The 20969-nt window shown below is 42.0% G+C and overlaps 1 protein-coding gene across 1 annotated transcript in view; it reads right to left on the reverse strand.

Moving 5' to 3' along the window:
• The window catches only part of SLC16A10 (solute carrier family 16 member 10), a 142253-nt gene extending 126588 nt beyond the window's left edge, over positions 1-15665 (reverse strand). Inside the window, exon 1 of the mRNA XM_067702339.1 lies at positions 15151-15665. Within this exon, the coding sequence (XP_067558440.1) occupies positions 15151-15496 (346 nt within the window). The 5' untranslated portion in view covers positions 15497-15665. The remainder of the gene's footprint in view (positions 1-15150) is intronic.
• Between the last annotated feature and the right edge of the window lie 5304 nt (positions 15666-20969).

A 20969-nucleotide genomic window follows, 5' to 3' on the forward strand; every position in this document is an offset into this window, starting at 1 on the left:
ACCTCCGTAATTGATGTTCCTCCTCTTTCTTTAACTCTGCAACCCAGTCACAATTTTTTAAGGCACACTTCAAACATCCTTGATATCTTCCCATTGCCTATTAAATCACATGCAAACTTCCTAACTCGGCACTCAAACCTTCCATTCCCCATTCTTTCCCAGCCTTATCTTCTGGGACTTTCCTCTACAATTCCTGGGCTCTTGCCAAACCAAATTCCTTGTCATTCATTTAATGAGCCCAGTGCATAGTTGAGTATTAAAGAACCCGGGTCCTGGGCTTCCCTGGTGGCGCAGTGGTTGGGAGTCCGCCTGCCGATACAGGGGACATGGGTGCGTGCCCCGGTCCGGGAAGATCCCACATGCCACGGAGCGGCTGGGCCCGTAAGCCATGGCCGCTGAGCCTGCGCTCCGCAACGGGAGAGGCCACAACAGTGAGAGGCCCGCGTACCGCAAAAAAAGAAAAGAAAAAAAAGATGTCTACAGATATGTTATTTACATTGCATAACACAGCCTGCGATTCAAACACCCTGCAAAAGGAGGTCTGGCTGAGTAATCTAGGGTAGATCAGTATGATAGCCGAATATCACATTTACTGAAAACATGAAGCAGGTACGCTACCTAATAAAGAAAAATGTACCTTAAAAATATTGTTCACTGAGAAACAGAAAACAAAATATTCACATATAAATCTACAATTCCTTATTTCCAACTTTGGAATCCCAAACCCAAAGTTTTTTTAATAAGATGGCATCAATAATCACTTGGAAGTAAAACATGATCTGAACTGACATGAAGGTACTTATGGTCTCTATTTGTCCCAATTACTCTGAATAGTCATACATTTTTTTGCAGAAATATCAGTGTATTAGATTATAGGGTGCTGCCTCAGACTCCCCTGGGTGGGGAGGGACGGGGGGTAAAAAACACAGCTGTATGAACCAGGTTACTTTTTTAAAATCAAAAAAATTCGACCCCAAAACACATATGGCCCCAAGAGTTTCAGATAAGGAACTGTGGCTCTATGCTAATGACATCAATTGTAAATTTAAAGAGTTAAACTTTGGTATTCCTCAGCTTTGTTGAAAAAAGTGTCTGAGGGACTTCCCTGGTGGTGCAGTAGTTAAGAATCTGCCTGCCAATGCAGGGGACATGGGTTCAAGCCCTGGTCCGGGAAGATCCCACACACCGTGGAGCAACTAAGCCCGTGTGCCACAACTACTGAGCCTGCGCTCTAGAGCCCACAAGCCACAACTCCTGAGCCCTCGTGCCACAACTGCTGAAGCCCGCGCACCTAGAGCCCATGCTCTGCAACAAGAGAAGCCACTGCAAGGAGAAACCTACACACTGCAACGAAGAGTAGTCCCTGCTTGCCACAACTAGAGAAAGCCCAAGCGCAGCAACAAAGACCCAATGCAGACAAAAATAAATAAATAAAATAAATAAATTTATTTTTTTTTAAAAGTGTCTGAAAGGCATGCATTCTTTCAGGAAGGCTCTTTGTAATGCTACAACTGCAGGTGTGTGTGAAAAGACAAACCAAATCCCTCTCCGAATAACTACAAATTCCAAACCAATAAAACTGAACTAATTACAATTTCTTTTTGCTTAGATTCAAGATTTCACATTTCTGGAAAAGGGTCAGTCTTCTGTCCTACTGAGCATCATTTTACAGACACAAGTTTATTGAAAGAAATGATAAACTCTCATATTTTTATAAAGAACACTGAGCTAAAATTTAGGTCATTTAAAAGCATTATTTTAAATCTTTTAGTTTAAATAGTCATTTAATATGTAACCATTTTTATCCAGGCAAAGATTTTTTTTTTTCTGGTGGCAACACAATGCGGCTTTGAGATTTTTTTTTTTCTGGTGGCCAGCAGCAAAATGTGGGGAATGCTCTATTTGCCTTTGCCCTCGTACAAGTAGCCTGTGTACCAGAAACACAAAAGAACCACCAAACAAGAGGATTCTTGATTAGTAATTATTTATCACTCTGGATTTAAAATTATGCATACAAACACAAATATTCATCTATTATCTCTTCTGCCCCTTCTCTAGTCCCTCTACCCGCCCCCCAAAAGAGAAATATCAATAATAATTTTCTGTGCTGTGTCTGGCTGGGGATCAGGTATGATTAGCATCGCATGATCTAGCTCTTAGTGACTGTCCATCTGATATAAAATATCTCCATTTTGATCCAAAACAAAATGTGGCCAAATAATGTAACGTGATTTAAAATCAGTTCCCTGGGACTTCCCTGGTGATCCAGTGGTTAAGACTCCACACTTCAAATGTAGGAGCCACGGGTTCGATCCCTGGTCGGGGAACTAGGATCCCACAAGCTGTGCGACACAGCCAAAAAAAAAGAAAAAAGCCTCTCCTCCTAATCTGTTTATATACAATTAACGAAAGATTGTCATTATAAAACTAAAATCAGTTCCCTTTACCAGTTCCAACCTATTCCATAATTAACATTTTTCTCTGAGAAGAGACAAAACCTAACAACTACAATGAAAACTCCATACATCTATCATCTATTCCCACAAAACCGCTTCATCTTAGGCCAAATTTACTATTACAGTCATTAAAGTTAATACATCTAATGCTAATGGTTAATTATTTTTACTATTATAAAAGCAACGCTTGTTCAACATAGAAAAACTAGAAGCTACAGATAAACCAACAGAGACTAAGAAGCCCAAAAACCTGGCACTGGGAGGTAACTTTGGAGTTGGGGGTACTGCTGCCAAAGTTCAAGTGTTACATTACTGCAGGAAAACAACTGCAACTTTCTGCCCCCATCCTGTGCTAAAACATCAATTAACTTTGTGGAATGCCGTTGTTTAAACAACCATTGACAAATGTGAATCCTTTGAGATGCTGACATTTGAAATTGGAACGTGAAGTCAAAACTAATAAAAAGGATAATTAAGCAAGATGAAAAGGTTTTCACTATTAAAACCAGTCACCAGACCAACCCACCCCACTTGGCATTAGTACCTACACAGAAAAGTCAATAAGTACCTCTGTTTAATGAGTAGTGGTTTTCTACTCTAATGAAACGTATCTCAGAATTGTTTCTTGGATCCAGTCTAAGTTGGTCACAAGACTAAATAAATTTTGACTTTCTGAACACATGCAGAACACTGTTGATGCAATTTACTCTTTAACAAAAAAAAAAAAAAAAAAAGGGTAAAGCTGAACCACAGACCAATGCACCTTTCCCTGAGTTTTATACGTTAATTTAACCACTGACCTTTCATTTAGATTTAACTATCTAATGATAGAAACGCATACCTTGAACGGAATTCAAAACTCCAGTCACTGATTCTCAAGTTGGGGGACTGGAGGAGGAAGGCAGCACAGTTCCCCCTCACTAAGAGGAGCATATCAGAGAGGCACACTTAGTTTTTGGGGTTTTTTTTTTTGCGGTACACGGGCCTCTCACTGTTGTGGCCTCTCCCGTTGCGGAGCACAGGCTCCAGACGCGCAGGCTCAGCAGCCATGGCTCACGGGCCCAACCGCTCCGCAGCATGTGGGATCTTCCCAGACCGGGGCATGAACCCGTGTGCCCTGCATCAGCAGGCGGACTCTCAACCACTGCGCCACCAGGGAAGCTCCACACTTAGTTTTAAAAAGCGTATTCAGTATTATACTTTTGTCTTCAAAAAAACAAATAAAGAATCCTAGGGGATTCCCTGGCCATCCAGTGGTTAGGACTCGGCACTTTCACCGCAGGGGCCTGGGTTCAATCCCTGGTGGGGGAACTAAGATTCCGCATACCACGTGGTGCGGCCAAAAAAAAAAATCTTAATTATTTCCATAATACCACTAAAAGTAAAGGGACAAAATCTTAGCTGGTGGAAAAATACAGAAACATGGCTTTATCTTCCAGGTATTAGGGAATCTCACTCAAAAGTTAAACTACCCTTGGAGGTGTGTATCAAAATTTTCAACAGCTATGGGACTTTTATGTTTGGGAACAAAGGGGGTTAGAAACACTGCTTTGGTCCACATACCTTATTTCAAATCTTTATTTCATGTGTATCCCCATAATTAAAAATTAGTGAAATGCAAAAGCCAAGACATGGAAACAACCTAAATGTCCATTGACAGATGAATGGATAAGGGAGATGTAGTACTAGGTTGACCAAAAAGTTCCTTCAGTTTTTAAGTAAAAATAAAAGACACATTTTTCATTTTCACCAAGAACTTTAAAGAACAATGTATTCACCGTTTTGTTCCACTGCCTTCTGTCATTTTTCAGGCAACTTCATGATTCCATCTTCCAAAACTTTTTCTTTTTGAGCAAAGAACTGTTCCAGGTGCCTTTTACAGTCTTACAGGGAAATGAAATTTTTTCCATTAAGAGGATTTTGTAAAGACCAAAATAAATCGAAATCTGAAGGTGCAATGTCTGGTGAATACAGCGGATGAATCAGAACTTCCCAGCCAAGCTGTAACAGTTTTTGCCTGGTCATCAAAGAAACATGCGGCCTTGCGTTATCCTCATGTAAGATTATGCATTTTCTGTTGACTAATTCCGGACGCTTTTCGTCGAGTGCTGCCTTCAGTTGGTCTAACTGGGAGCAGTATTTCTTGGAATTAATCGTTTGGTTTTCTGGAAGGAACTCATAATAGAGGACTCCCTTCCAATCCCACCATATACACAACATCACCTTCTATGAATGAAGACCAGCCTTCGTTGCGGTTGGTGGTGGTTCATTTCGCTTGCCCCACAATCTCTTCCGTTCCACATTACTGTACAGTATCCACTTTTCATCGCCTGTCACAATTTATTTTAAAAAACAGAACGTTTTCATTGCGCTTAAGTAGAGAATTGCAGGCAGAAATACGGTGAAGAAAGTTTTCTTCACTTAACTTATGTGGAACCCAAATATCAAAGCGATTAACATAACCAAGCTGGTGCAAATGATTTTCAACACTTGATTTGGATATTTTGAGTATGTCGGCTATCTCCCACATGGTATAACTTTGATTGTTCTCAATGCCTCGATTTGATCACTATCAACTTCAACTGGACTACCGACCGTGGAGCGTCGTCCAGAGAGAAATCTCCAGCACTAAACTTCGCAAACCACTTTTGACACATTCGATCAGTCGCAGCACCTTCTCTATACATTGCACAAATCTTTTCTTTGCATTTGATTTGCATTTTACCTTTCTTGAAATAATAAAGCATAATATGCCAAAAATGTTGCCTTTTTTCTTCCATCTTCAATATTAAAATGGCTACACAAAAATTCACCAATTTTGATGTTTTTTTTTAAGTGCACGCTGATATGACAGCTGTCACAATACAATCCAACAAAATTGTTTCTAATGAACTTAAAGACAACTAAGCACTGTTAGAGTCAGCTTACAGAAAAACCCAAACTTTTTGACCAACCCAATATATATATACAATGGAATACTACTCAGCCATTAAAAAGAATGAAATAATGCTTTTTGCTGCAACATGGACACAACTAGAGATTATCATACTAAGTTAAGTAAGTCAGAAAGAGAAAGACAAATACCATATGATATCACTTGTACGTGGAATCTAAAAATATGACACAAATGAACCTATCTATGAAACAGAAACAGAATCACGGACATAGAGAAGACTGGTGGCTGCCAAGGGGGAGGGGGTTGGAGGAGGGATGGAGTGGGAGGTTGGGGTTAGCAGATGTAAGCTTTTATATATAGAATGGATAAACAACAAGGTCCTATACAGCAAAGAGAACTATATTCAATATCTTATGAGAAACCATAATGGAAAAGAATATAAAAAAAAGAATAATTCAGTTATATGTATAACTGAATCACTTTGCTGTACAGCAGTAATTAATACAACATTGTAAATCAACTACACTTCAATTAAAAAAACTTAGTGGGACTTCCCTGGTGGCACAGTGGTTAAGAATCCACCTGCCAATGCAGGGGACATGGGCTCGATCCCTGGTCCAGGAAGATCCCACATGCCACGGAGCAACTAAGCCTGTGCGTCACAACTACTGAGCCTGCGCTCTAGAACCCACGCACCACAACTACTGAGCCCACGTACCACAACTACTGAGCCCGCATGCCTACAGCCCGTGCTCCACAACGAGATACCACCGCAATGAGAAGCCCGCAAACTGCAAAAAAGAGTAGCCCCCGCTCACTGCAACTAGAGAAAGTCCGCGTGCAGCAACGAAGCCCCAACACAGCCAAAAAATTTTTAATTTTTTAAATTTAAAAAAAAGAAAATCATGACTACATTAATATAAGCATGTAATAAAGTTAGAAATTCTATCTGGCCACCTTCTTAAAAAAATGAAATAAAATAAAATTTTAAAACTTAGTGAAATGAAAAAAGACTTCAATTTGGGAATAAGGCCAAGTCACCTCCTCAATTTCCTAGTTCTAGTTCCTACATGCAAGGCGGAATGCAGGCATTTTGCTGTTAATGAAGATAACTTAGCTAAGAAGGTATGATCACACACATCTGGTACACAGATAACTAGGAGCACTGCTTTCCTCCATTACTCCAGTCCTAGAGGGTGGCTCTGTGTAGTGCTTCTGCACAGGTCCCAGGAGAGCTGGAGTTGTTCCTTCTGAAACACTGCCAATAAAAACACCCACAGTTGTGCCTGCGTGGCACCAGGCTAGACGGGTGCTCAGAGCTGGGGTGAGCTGACTGTTGGAGCAGCGTTTGGGGTTTCGTTTGTTTTTGTTAAGGTTTGTTTTACTTCAATATGAGATCAGATCTCTAGCTGGGTTGTGATAACTCTAAATGGAATGGATTGGACGACTTCACAGGATTTCTGATAACTTGGGTAGGAGACACTAAAGGTTCTAGAGAACATTTAGGTAAATATGCAGAAAATAGTTTCAAGGGGATAAAAAGGCAGTATTCTACATTTCAAGACAACTTTAACAGAAGGATAAATCTTTGTCCAGATAAAAAGATGCTCTTAAATTCAACTTAACGGATGTAAATACTGATATCATGTGTCCCAACCTTAAACCGTGCAAGTTGCAACTTCACTATCTATAAATAGAGGTAATGACACACTACAATGCTACTCTAAAAAATAAAATTGAGTAATGTATATGAAAACCCTTTCTTTATGGTAAAGAACTATGCAAATTATCACTTAAACAAATATGGATTATCTTAAAAGTGCCTTTCACAGAATGCTAGATTAGGATGGGTTGAAATTAGGTTCTATGTCTTCCACTCTACTCTAAGCTTAATTCGTAACTCATTTGAATTCGTGCTACTCCCAAAACATTCCACATGCATCCCCCAAAAACGTAACAACAGTTGCATAAAAACATTGTTTATCCCATAGTTGTGATAAAAGAAATAAAATGGCCAACCATTTCATCAGAACTTTATAAGGACCAACAACCACACTGAAGAGAGCAGTGGCACACATAAAGTCACAGAGGCAAAGACAGCAGGACAGATTTGGAAAAGTGCAAGACCTTCGGCTAGGCTGGAGCATAAAAAGCAAGAAGGGAGAGGGAATTCCCTGGCAGTCCAGTGGTTAGGGCTCCATGCTCCCACTGCAGGGGGCCCGGGTTCGATCCCTGGTCAGGGAACTAAGATCCTGCATGCCACGCAAGATGGGAGAGAGGTGAGAAGCAAGGCTAGAGGGTCAGGCAAGGGCCAGTGCTCAAAGGCATTTGGTTTTCCCAGAACTAATGGGTATCACTGATGGCTTTTAAATAGAAAAATGATACGGTCCAATGTTTCAGAAAAACCACTCACTTGTATAACTGAGGACAGGTAGACCAGTTAATGGGTTATGACAATAATTGAGGCCAAAAGTAATGAAGGCATGAATTAAGGCACAGCACTAAAGGAAAAGACAGGGATTGACTTATGAGGCATTAAGGAGGGAAACACAAAAGGACTGTCTAATTTAACGAAATAGGAAAGGAAAGAGGAGAAATAAGAAATTAAGATGGATTCCAGGTTTCTGACATGAGCCATCAGAGGTGTTATATACTGAGAGAATTCAGAAGGAAGGTTACGCCTATCCACAGGTGGGCTGTTGTTTTTGGTGGCAGGTGAACACTAAGTGGAGTGGCTAAGAAATGAGTTCATTTTAGCTAAGTATGATGTACCTGTGCATCCAAATGGAATTTTCTAGAAATAGGTAATATGGGTCTTGAACACAAAGAAGAAATTTGGAAATAACACCCCAAGATAGTGGCTGGAGCCACAGGGCATATAAGACACGCAGGGAAGGCAAGAAAAGTGAAGCAAGCACATGGCCTGGGACCAAGCCTCAAGGAACTGCAACATGGATTCAACAAGGACCCATTGGGCTTCCCTGGCGGCGCAGTGGTTGAGAGTCCGCCTGCCGATGCAGGGGACACGGGTTCGTGCCCCGGTCCGGGAGGATTCCACATGCCACGGGGCGGCTGGGCCCGTGAGCCATGGCCGCTGAGCCTACGCGTTCGGAGCCTGTGCTCCGCAACGGGAGAGGCCACAACAGTGAGAGGCGTGAGTACCGCCAAAAAAAAAAAACAAGGACCCATATAAAAATGATACAACAAATCACATCAAGAGCACAGAGTACAATTTATTCTAAAAGACACCTCAAAACCTCTCCTGAAATAATTCATACACTTTTATTTTTGGTTGAGTTGGTTCTTTAGACTGTTAATTCTATTGATAAAAATTCTACGATAAAACACCACAGAAATACTCATATTGTTGTACTTAATCAGAATTCACTACACACTATTTACACTTTTCAGTCTTGCTCTGAACTCAGAAACATTCTGGAAATGGAGTATGAAATGCTCACACCATGCTCATGTCTTTATCATTCCAAAATCCCGTAACAATTTTTGTGGTCTAATAACTTATTTTAACAGGCAGTTTAGATGAATTCACATGGAATATAAGGTTGGATGTTTTAAGACGGAAGAGAATGAAGGAAAATCAAGCATCGTAACAGCCGCCATAAGTGAGTTCTCTTGGCTTTTCAACATCTCCTTGAGTGCAAATAAGAGTCAGGCATTTTCCTTATAGTGAAACATGTATATAGTATAGGACCACGAATCAGATCATTCGTTCACTGAAATCATATTAAGAAAACACCATTACCAAAAACTTTCCTATGACATAGAAATGGTTAGCTATGCAGACAGCTTTCCCCACCAAAAATAAAGTCCTCTCCATAAAAACCAGACATAGCAGTTCAGTTCTGAGCTATAGCCAAAACCTCCTGTAAGTTCAGGTGTAGCATACAACTGCAGTATGTATATATCAGCATAATATCAGTATGTAAATACAAAAGCTTTTTTTAAAAAACCTTCAGGAAGAGCTAACTGACAAACTTTCAGAGGTGCTAGTAAGACCACGTTGAGAGGTGTTGCAAGATGCATTCATCCCTAAATGCTACTAAAACTCCTACTTTGTGATTATAACTATCTGAAGAGCAATCTACCTCCACACAGGGAAGATAGAGTTGCGTTAATGATTATAACCAAAGAGCGTCCCTTTTTGGACCTTTTTGATAACCTACTTTCCTTTAAAACTGAATTGAATTTTTAATACCTTGATTTATACTTGAAAATATCCAAAAGAGGAAGATAATGTGCAGTGTTTCTCAAACTTATTTAACCACAGACCTCTTCTTTAAAGAAAGGCTATTAAAGAACACATTTGGGGAATTACTAAAAGAAGCAGGGGTCTTCTTGACCAAGCCTCTGGACCACAAAGACATAATTTCTTCAAAAGAATATCACTAATGACCCTAAATACTGATTCTGAAAACATACTTGTTTTAAATAGTTAGTTTTTAAACATCAATATACCACTAAAATATTTTTTTTTTCCAGGAAGAAAGTAGATAAGTAAACTAGACTAATACCCTAGTAAGATCCCAGAGAATATCCACAGCACTGTGTCAGGAAGCTAAAAGAACCCTAGAATCTTTCTCAGTTCCATGAAGGAACTAAAAATAGGTTTTCCAATAACCAAAGTTAAAGCAAAGTTGCAATTTCTAAGGGAAAACAATGTTCCAGTTAATTGTAGCATCTGTATTAGTTTTCCCAAAAGTGTCTGACTTCCCCCCATCCGGGCAAGAAGCATGTACATATGAACAGATAAAACTTAACTGAAAAGAGACAACTCAAGCTCAGCTTGCTCCCTCTGATGGACCTTTCTAACACAGCAGTATGTGCAAGGCATATCTCTGAGTGCCACGTCAACAGCAGCCAGGATAACGTAATAGGGCTGTGATGCACTCAACATTTTTAATTGGTTCTACTGCCTAAATCGGAGTTCGGCTTTCTTCCCCTTTCCAAAGCCTTAATTTCACCAAGTGAGATTTATTGCCACAGAGAAAGAGGCCATCAAATGCCTTTCCCAGCCTCCACCGTTGGTGGGAATTTCCTTAGAATTTCAGCCTCTTACATTAAGACTGAGTCCTGGTATACTGCAAAGAGAAGTACTCTGTTTACTTATTTGTATCCCACAGCAGATCAAAAGGGAATCAGCTGTTCTCCTTGGGAACAGCTGACTTCCTCTCTCTATTACCACCTCCAGTGCGCAGCACAGAGGGTGTCAGATGCTTGGTAAACATTTGTAGAATGAATAAGGAGTAACATTAAGATGTGTAAACTCGCTTATATCTTAGTGTGAATGAATTTCTCCACGCCCTTTTCCTGAGAAATTTTGGGTGGATCGTCAGTGACATAGAAAGAGGTAAGAGAGCCCTGAAGAGAAAAAGTAAAGCCTGAGGAAGGTTCCTCTTCAGTTCTGCCTGGAAGTACTGTCCTGCTATGGATCAGTCTAAAGGAGCCTGGTTCTTCAAAGGAAACCCCGGACTTCTTGAATGCCATGTGAAATTATCTTGCTTCTCCGTGAACATCTCCCTATACTTCAAAAACCTAACTCTTTCTGGGCTTCCCTGGTGGCGCAGTGGTTGAGAGTCCGCCTGCCGATGCAGGGGACACGGGCTCGTGCCCCAGTCTGGGAAGATCCCACATGCCGCGGAGCGGCTGGGCCCGTGAGCCATGGCCGCTGAGCCTGCGCATCCGGAGCCTGTGCTCCGCAACGGGAGAGGCCCCAGCAGTGAGAGGCCCGCGTACCGCAAAAAAAAAACCTAATTCTTTCTTTCTTTCTTTTTTAATTTTGGCCACGCCGCACGGCTTGCAGGATCTCAGTTCCCCAACCAGGGACTGAACCCGGGCCACAGCAGTGAAAGCACCAAATCCTAACCACTAGACCACCATGGAACACCCAAAAACCGATTTCAACGAGACATCAACAATTGGCAATTGCTTACTGACAGCCAAGTAAGACCAAGAAACAGGGACCCTAATCTTTCAGACCTCTTTTCTAACGCCAGAATTCTCGGTATAGTACTCAATCAATTTGTAATACTTGAATTAACCAAACATAAAGAACACTGGATTAGCAGAATGTTATCTAGCCAATGCAATATGATCAAGCATTAAAAACCTAGCTTCTAAAGTCACATAAACCTGAGGTTGAACCCTGGCTCCACCACTTACTTAATCTCTATAAGCCTGAGTTTCCACATCGGAAAAGAAAGATTAAATAAAGCCTATCTCGGGACTTCCCTGGTGGTCCAGTGGGTAAGACTCCATGCTTCCAATGCAGGGGGCCCGGGTTCAATCTCTGGTCGGGGAACTAGATCCCACACGCATGCCACAACTAAACATCCCGCATGCCACAACGAAGACTCGGCACAGCCAAAATACATAAATAAATTAAATAAATAATAAATAAAAGCTCAACAGATAAGTTTCTTTAAAAATAAATAAAGCCTATCTCATGGAGTTGCAGTAAGGTTTAAAATAGAAATGCATGTAAAGTGCTTAGCACTGGGCCTGGCACATGTGAAGTTCTCAAGAAATATAAACCATCATTTGGAAGCCTAGGTTCCCATTCCAACACCACCTCCCTGGGTATCCTTGGGCTTATAATTATAAAGAAGCTAATGAACACGTGGAGACTGCCCTCTAATGCCGGAATTATCAATCATGAATAACGTAATAGAAAATGGACCGAGGGCTTCCCCGGTGGCGCAGTAGTTGAGAATCTGCCTGCCAATGCAGGGGCCACTGGTTCGAGCCCTGGTCTAGGAAGATCCCACATGCCGCGAAGCAACTAAGCCCTAGCGCCACATCTACTGAGCCTGCGCGTCTGGAGCCCGTGCTCCGCAACGAGAGGCCGCGATAGTGAGAGGCCCGCGCACCGCGATGAAGAGCGGCCCCCGCTTGCCACAACTAGAGAAAGCCCTCGTACAGAAACGAAGACCCAACACAGCCAAAAATAAATAAATTAATTAATTTTTTAAAAAAAGAAAGAGAAAAGGAGGGAGAGGATATGGAATGCACGGGCTCTAGTCTCTCTGTTCCAGACTTCGAAAATGGACCGAAACTTTGAAAAAATAAAAGCCTTAAACAGTTCCAGATATGTTTTACGTTGTACTTGAAGTTAGCATACGTTTGATCACAGATGACTCAGCATTAGAATATCCAAAAAAAAAGACTGAAGAGTCAAACTTCAAAGCAGGTGTTCTCAAACACTTCAGGGCCTACTGTAGATGAGACTTTATATGAAACACGTGTGTGTGTGTGTGTGTGTGTGCGTGTGTGAGTGAGTGTGAGAGAGAGATGGAGGGAGGGAGGGAAAGAGAAAGTGGGGAGAGAGAGAAAGAGAGGAAGGAGGAAGGGAGCAAAGAAAGGAGAGAGAGACAGAAGGGGGGTGGATCTCAACATTAACTGGCTAAAAGACTATCCTGTCACCATTTTTTCACCGATGAGGTGATCTCAGACCTTAAAGTTTATCGGCTGTACATGTTTCACATATCGACCAAGTACAAGTACAGGCTTTTGTGCCATCTAGCTGGGGTGTTACACAGGGCCATTACAAGTGCACAGGGCCCCTCTGCAGGAATTAGATAAAAGGCACCCAGAGCACAGGCTGGTTTCCAGCCACCACTGACCCTGAATTGTGTACCTCTGTGCAAGGGCACAACCAACCACACATGGCAGTCATGCAGACGAGCACAAAGATCTTCAGTATTTAGCTGGCACCCCTGTATACTTGTTTGTGTGTACACACCCACACACACACAAACACGGCTGAAAGCCATCAAGGATTTAAATGAGTAAATGGAGAAAGACATTCAACAAAACTGAAAATAGAGTTTCAAAAAGTTCAAGAGAGCAGGTCCCTGTGGCCTCTCTCCCCTTCAGCTACCCAGAATTGGCCTGTTGTAGCAATGGGAACCTTGGGGACTGTAGAGATACAGAGGCTTCGACACTGCAAAACTCTGATCCCTGGTAAAGCTATGGTCTCTCTCCAGCAGTTGCTCACTCTCTCTCAAAAAAAGTTAGGAAGGAGAAAAAATAAGACACTCCACAGATACCAATGGATCTACTCACCTGAGTTTGCAAAACCAGTGGTAAACAAAAGACTGTTTTGACTTCAATAAACGTCTGTAATCCCAGGCAAGAATATGCTAAATGCTGAAGGACCTAGTCTTAAAATGTTGACTCTGTGAATTCTGCCTCCTTGGGCTTTTCCCTCCCAGATACCCGATACGCATAGAGAAAAGACACAAAATAATTTTTGTTTACTACTACATATGCATATCTATCCTGATAAACTGTACAATAGTTGCCTTCCAAGCAGGTACATCATATTACATTTTGAACACTTTTGTATCCTGTGACCTGCAGAACACAACAGCTTTAAAAGCTATTTAAGGAACAGAAATTCCAGGTTAAATATGGTACCTGATTCACATGCGCAAGGAGCCAATGTACAAGAATATGCATGGCAGCATTGTCTATAGTAAATTTGGAAGTAACCTAAATGTTTATTAAAGGAAAAATGCATATAAAGTATAATATATTCATACAATGGAAAACTATGAGTTAAAATGCAAAGAATTTAAGCTACCAGCTCAAATTGAGGTATTATGGGGATAAACTGCAAACAATGCAGAGTAGAAGGCTGAATAATGATACATATAGTATAATACTCTTTATATATAAGGCTTTAAAACTCCCAACATTACCTCTCTCTTAGAATTTGTTACGAGTCTTATGTATTTTTTGTATGCACACTAAAGACCTAAGGAAAACTCTAAAAATAAACGAAAATTAAAATTTAAAAAAAAAAAGACCATTAACCATATAGTTGCCCAAATGGCAAGGAGGGAGCCTGATTTAGTAATGGAAATCACTTGGCCCTTTAAGTCATAAGATGTGTGTCTTATCTCTATTCTGGGCTCATTAGGACACTTTATTTCAACAAGCTTCACTTTTCTCACCTAAATGGGGTTGACAACGCCTGCCTTGCAGGATGAAACCTTGCAGGATGAAATAATGTATGTAAAGGCATTATACAGAAGGTCTTGGATTTGGTAGATCAGGTAATAACCAACCCTCTACACGGAAAAAAAATTTTGAGTCTGCACCTTTTTCATCTAATTTGGTATATGATTAAATATGACAAAGAACACACTAGGAAAGGGCAACCCTTCACCTCCCTCTTCCCAGTCCCTGATCTGGCTGTCTCCTATATTTAGCAGAGTGACAACCCCTTCCCCCCACCGCAAAAAAAAAAAAAAACGCCACGAAACCGTGGTTCCTTCAGGGCCCCCTTCCGAACTACCGTGACCTTGGAATACGTATCTTTCATCTCGCCAACCCTGCCTCCCCGCAACACAAACAGCCCTCTGCAGCGCCGGGAGCAGATGAACAAAAACCCAACCGTCACGGTCACGAAAGAGACCGTAAAAATGACGGAGCGGTGTAATAGGGTTTGGAAGGGTCTGTTTGTTTTCAAAAATTAAGAGAAAGTCTACCGCAGACTCTTAGCCCCTATTCTGCAGAGAGGAAAGCAGGAAGATCTAGGCAAATAAGTTTTGCGACTTGTTTCCAAATACAGTGCCTACATCTGGATTCAACACAAAGACAGGCGCACCGAGCATGCTGCTTTTGCAACTGGACAGACCCACCCCTCACAACCTCCGCACACACGGACCCACAGAGGCGCACTAGGCGGCGCCGACGCTCGCTCCGCACGCGGGATGCCCGGGGGTCCCCGCGCCAGCCCCCTCGGGGATGGCCGCGGCGGGTGCTGTGCCTCACCTGTCTTGAAGACCATCTTGTCATCGTCCTTGGACCCGAAGGTCTTCAGCATGGACACGAAGAGCACCCCGCAGGCGTTCTGGATGCCGAACACCGACCCGTTGCACCACATAGCCGCCAGCATCACCAGCCAACCCCAGCCGCCCTCAGGGGGCTCAAGGGGCTCAGCGCCCGCCGGCCCCGCCGGCCCCGCCAGCTCTACCTCCACCTTCTCGGCCCCCGCCGCCTCCGGGCCATCCAAGGGTCCCGGGCCGGGCAGCGGAGCGGCCCCTGGGGGCGCAGTGCCGGGCGGCTGCGCCTCGCTCGGGCCCCGCGCGGCGGCGGGCTCCTCCTGGGAGGGCACCATGGCCCGAGGCGGCCCCCTCGGGGGCCGGGGAGCGCGAGGGGCGCGAGTTCCCGGCAGGCTCGCGGAGGAGCCGCCGAGTTGGGTTGGCGGGCTAGTGAGGCCGAGGTGAGGGTGGTGGAGGCCCCCGTGGGCAGGCGGCGCAGTGCTATGTCTCAAGCCTCCTGGTCCACAGCTCCGCACCCTGACTGAGCAGGCGGCTGGGCAGCCCGGTCTTAAAGACTCCCGCCCCCCCGCCCCACCTCCTGGGGGCGTGGTCGGCGGTGGGACCTGCCCCGGCCCACCCCCCTCCCGCGGCGCGCGGAGCCAGGTGCCTGAGGGCGGCTGTATCTGCGCGCGCGTCTGCAGCGGGGCCTCCTCCTACCCGGCGGGGGTCACAGATGTGTAGGTCACCCCGCCACAAAGTGTTAACGGAAGGGGCGCGTCTCCTCCTAGGTGCACGCTGGGTGGATCATTAGGACCACAGTGCGGGACCTTCTTTAGCCTCAGCTCACTGACAGCCTCATGACTAAACTAACATTGTCTCTTTGTTTTATTTTTGTTTTGTTTTATGGCATTCACCTCTTATTACTAATTCTAATACATAACATACGTTATGCCACCTGCTGACTTAAAAAGGAAGTCGGAAAGATTAGAGGCCTTGTTTAATTTCTCCTGCATTCATATGCAATTTCCTGTGAATACTTGGCATAATGAACAGGCTCATTTTGGAAGACTGTTATACCAGTCTTCAAATAACAAACATTTTTGACAGACAGCTGAAAAACACTAAACTACAGCACAGTTGTTTGTACTTTAAACAAACACTAGCACCTGTATTCAACTCCTCTGTCTCCCTGAAGCATGGAGCAACAATGTATGTAAAAGAAATGAAGAGTAATTAGCTGCGCAACATTGAGCACAATTTTTTTTTTTTTTTTTTTTTTTGGCTGCACGGGGTCTTAGTTGCTGCATGCATGGGGGATCTAGTTCCCAGACCAGGGATAAAACCTGGGCCCCCTGCATTGGGAGCACAGATTCTTACCCACTGGACCACCAGGAAAGTCCCTTGAGCAAAATTCTTAATTTCTCAGTTACTCAGATTCTTCACTTCGAAGTCAAAATATGCTAGTTACTTTATGATGGAGTACACAAATGAGCGTGATTGATCACATTTCTGCCTCTATCTGTTCAAAATCTAGTAGAGAGAAGTCCTGGGACAGGAGTGTCGGATAATAAGTGTTACAACACATATACAACAAAGAGAAGTGGGATGGAACCATTAAATTCTCTTCAAAATGCTAGAGAAGAACTTATACAGCAAATAGCCTTTGAGCTGAACCCTGAATCATACAGGCAACTTCAGTGGACAAAGATAGGGGAAGAGCCTTCTAGGTAAATAGCGGAAGCTAAGGGAAAGCAGGGTGTACTTGAGGAACAGGGAACAAAGCTCAAGTATATGTCTTAGGGATGGGATTAGAATGGTAAACTAAAGAACAGTCGCCCAAGTGCACAAAAATGAATGTACAAGGATGTTATTCCAGCACTGCTGGAAATAAAAAGTGGAAGCAAAAGTGTGCATCAGTAGAGAATTGATTAAATACGTACTATATAACCACTAAAAGTTATGATGTTCACCTCTGTTGACTTTGAAAGTCACAACATTTCATTGAGCAAAGAAAGCACATCCAAAAAAAAATGGTATGGATTATAACACAAAATATAAAATAGATATCCATGAGTCAATATTGATATAAGTAAATGATTAAGTACATAAATAAGGGGGGAATAAACACCTCCTTGCCTGACCTTCTTTCCCCTCTTTTGAACGGTGAATTCTCACTCTATCTTCAAGGCTTAACTCTAAAAGGAAGTCACCTTTATCAATTCTCCCTCCAGGCTTCCATATTTTATTTATAACACTTTTCACAGTCAGCAGAGTGGTTTTCAGTCTCCTTAACTGGAGTAAAAATTTTCAGACGGTCAGATGATGTCTCATGGAGCTTTGAACCATAGCACCACGCACAGTGTAAGTGAACAACAAATAGTTGTTGAACCAAATTGAATTGAATTGAAAAAAATTTTTTTAAGAATCACACAGCATGAAATTGATCACATCAACTTCATCCCATATTTTCAGGTGGAAAATTGTCAGTATTTTTTAAACAACATGAATTTATTTCCCAATTATAAAAGTAATACATGCTCGCTATAGTAGATACCATAAAAAATAATAAAATTTTTAAAGTTTATTATTACACCACTCATATAACCGCTCTTAACATTTAATAGTTTTTAATTATTTATGTATTCATGGAAGATAGAGCATCAGTTTTGTAACTACCATTATTGCATATTTCCCCTATGAACTATGGTATGGCATCGTAAAAAAAATTACGAGTCTTTTAACCCTTAATGAAAATTGCTACATCCAAGATGATGAATGAAACATAAAGAAGCCCAATGAGATGAGGATGCCCAGTAGACTTTGCCACAGGCCATCTTCAAAGGTCCATGTGACTTAGATTTGTACATCAGCAAAGTTATTTACCAGTTACCACATGTTATGAATCTTCAGGACTGCTCATAAAGCTACAAATCTACTATGTTTCCTTCGAGTCTTTTTTTTTCTTTACATTTTTAAATAAAATCAGAATCACGGTATTGTGGACTGTGTACCCTCCCCCCACCCAGGCAAAAACTCGTATTGAAGCCTTAATCCCCAGTACCTTAGAATGTGACTGTGTCTGGAGATAGGGCCTATAATAAAGGTAATTAAGTTAGAATAAGTTAGAATGAGGCCATGAGAGTGGGCCCTAATCCAATCTGACTGGTGTCCTTATAAGAAGAGGATATTATGACACAGAAAGAGAGAGACACAAGGGAAAACCATGTGAGGCCACAGGAGGAAGGCAGCCATCTGCAAGCCAAGGAGAGAGGCCTCAGAAGAAAACAAACAAACCAGCTGACACCTTGATCTTGGACTTCTATCCTCCAGATCTGTGAGAGATAAATTTCTATTGTTTGAGCCAGCCAGTCTGCAATATTTTGTTATGGCAGTCCTAGTAAACTAATATACATAACTAAGCAAAATTTTGTACACTGCATTCTTTTCACTTAAGCCATTGTATCATAAATAACTTCCCATGTTATTAAATATTCTTCAAAAACATGTTTAATGGCTATATAGGCTTCAACTATAGAGATGGACCATAACTGATTTAACCATTTCCTATCACTGCACATATAATTTATTTCCGGTTTTTCACGATTATAAATAATACTGTAATAAACATCCTTACACACAAATATTTATCAGCATCTGTGATTTTTTTTTTTTTTTTTTTTTTTTTTTTTTTTTGCAGTACTCGGGCCTCTCACTGTCGTGGCCTCTCCCGTTGCGGAGCAAGGCTGCGGACGCACAGGCTCAGCAGCCATGGCTCACGGGCCCAGCCGCTCTGCGGCATGTGGGATCCTCCCGGACCGGGGCACGAACCTGTGTCCCCTGCATCGTCAGGCGGACTCTCAACCACTGTGCCACCAGGGAAGCCCTGTGATAATTTTTTAAAATAAATTTCTAGATGTGAGATTACTGGTGAAAAGCACATGCATATTTTAAGACACTAAACACGTTGATAAATTTTAAAGCAACTTTGTCAGTTTATAACCCCACCAGCACTATATGAGAATGCCATGTTAGTGCCCCTCAGGAAGTATGGAATAATATGATTATTTTTAAATCCTGCCAATTTAGGATTAAAATGAAATTTCATTATTAGTTTATTTTTCAAATCTTTAGCTATAAGTGACAAATATATTTATTAATCATCTGAATGTCCTTTTTTATAAATGGTCTCTTGATAGTCATTCTCCACTTTTCCCAACAGGGAAATTGATGTTTTTTTCTTAGCGATGTTTACTAATGTTTCTCATATAAGTCCCATGCATTTCTCATTAGGATTATTTTCAGACATTTCACTTTCATGTTGTTGTTGCTGCTGATGTCGTTGTCACTGCTTTTGTGAATGAATTTTTTTCCATGAGAGCGTCTAACTGGTTGTTGCTAATACAGTAAAAAACAATTAAGTTTTTATTTTTACTTTGGTCTAACTTTGACGGTAAAGCATTATCTACTAGATTAAGATAATGAACACCAGCCTAATAAAAAAAAGAAACCTTATCATTTTATAGCTTGTTAGATCCAATCCTACATCTTAAATGGATAAGTTTTAACTATGTGTACACATTTACCCATTTTACATTCCTAATTGAAAGTAACTTCAACATTTTTTTTCTAATGCAAACAACTTCTAATGCAATGACTTCTCCCTTCACATATTTTATTTTTATATAAAGTGTCTTTAAAAGCAAACACTGTGCATCAGTTTTTATACTGTTGATTGTTCAATAAGTCTTCTCAAACCCCTATTAGGGGATCCGAAACCAGGTTAAGAAGGTTGAATAATCTTCAGAGAAGATGTCTCCAAACTATGCTATGCTGACACCCTCCAACAGAAGACACAGGCTATGGTGGCAAGAGCACTTGGAATCAGAAGATGAGCTCTGTCACTTCACCATCTGTGTGACCTTGGCCCAGTCACTTGCCTATCTGCAGGTCAGTTTTTTTTGTTTTTGTTTTAATTAATTTATTTATTTATTCAATTTTGTCTGCGTTGGGTCTTCATAGCTGTGCGCTGGCTTTCTCTAGTTGCGACAAGTGGGGGCTACTCTTCGTTGCGGTTCATGGGCTTCTCATTGCAGTGGCTTCTCTTGTTGCAGAGCACAGGCTCTAGGCGCACGGGCTTCAGTAGTTGTGGCCCACAGGCTCAGCAGTTGTGGCTTGCAGCCTCTTGAGCACAGGTTCAGTAGTTGTGGCACATGGGCTTAGTTGCTCTGCAGACTGCAGGTTCTTACCGGACCAGGGCTCAAACCCGTGTCCCCTGCATTGGCAGGTGGATTCTTAACCACTGTGCCACCAGGGAAGCCCGCAGGTCAGTGTTTGAAACCCAAACACAATTCCTTGGCCTCTAACCCCAATCCATCCACCCCACACTCCATCCTGACAGCGCTACCTCAGTCATACTACAGTTTACCTCAGATATATTTTAGTATCACTAAAGAGGTTTGGGGAAACCCATTCTTTAGCAGCATTTTCTTTGCAAATATTCTGGAACGAGAACTATGGATTAGATACTTAATCAGCTTCATTTGCAGAGCGTAACACTGTGCAACCCTATCCCAAATTGTAGGAGTGTGTCCTATTGGTGGCCTGTGGCTCCCCATGCTTTGACCATCTACACCAAGTGTCCCCAAAGCATGGCTGCCCAACACAGATCTGTCAACTGCAGCGTCCTACCATTAGCACCCTGCTACTGTTGAAGCATACTAAATGGAATTAAATTTACTGTCATGACAAGGGAAAACATATTGATAATTTAAATTTGGTAATAGGAGTCCCTTTCCCTGTGGTACAATGGAATTTAAGAGGATTTTGGAG

This window comes from Pseudorca crassidens, chromosome 13 (genome assembly GCF_039906515.1).
Source record: "Pseudorca crassidens isolate mPseCra1 chromosome 13, mPseCra1.hap1, whole genome shotgun sequence".
In the NCBI taxonomy this organism is placed as follows: Eukaryota; Metazoa; Chordata; class Mammalia; order Artiodactyla; family Delphinidae; genus Pseudorca; species Pseudorca crassidens.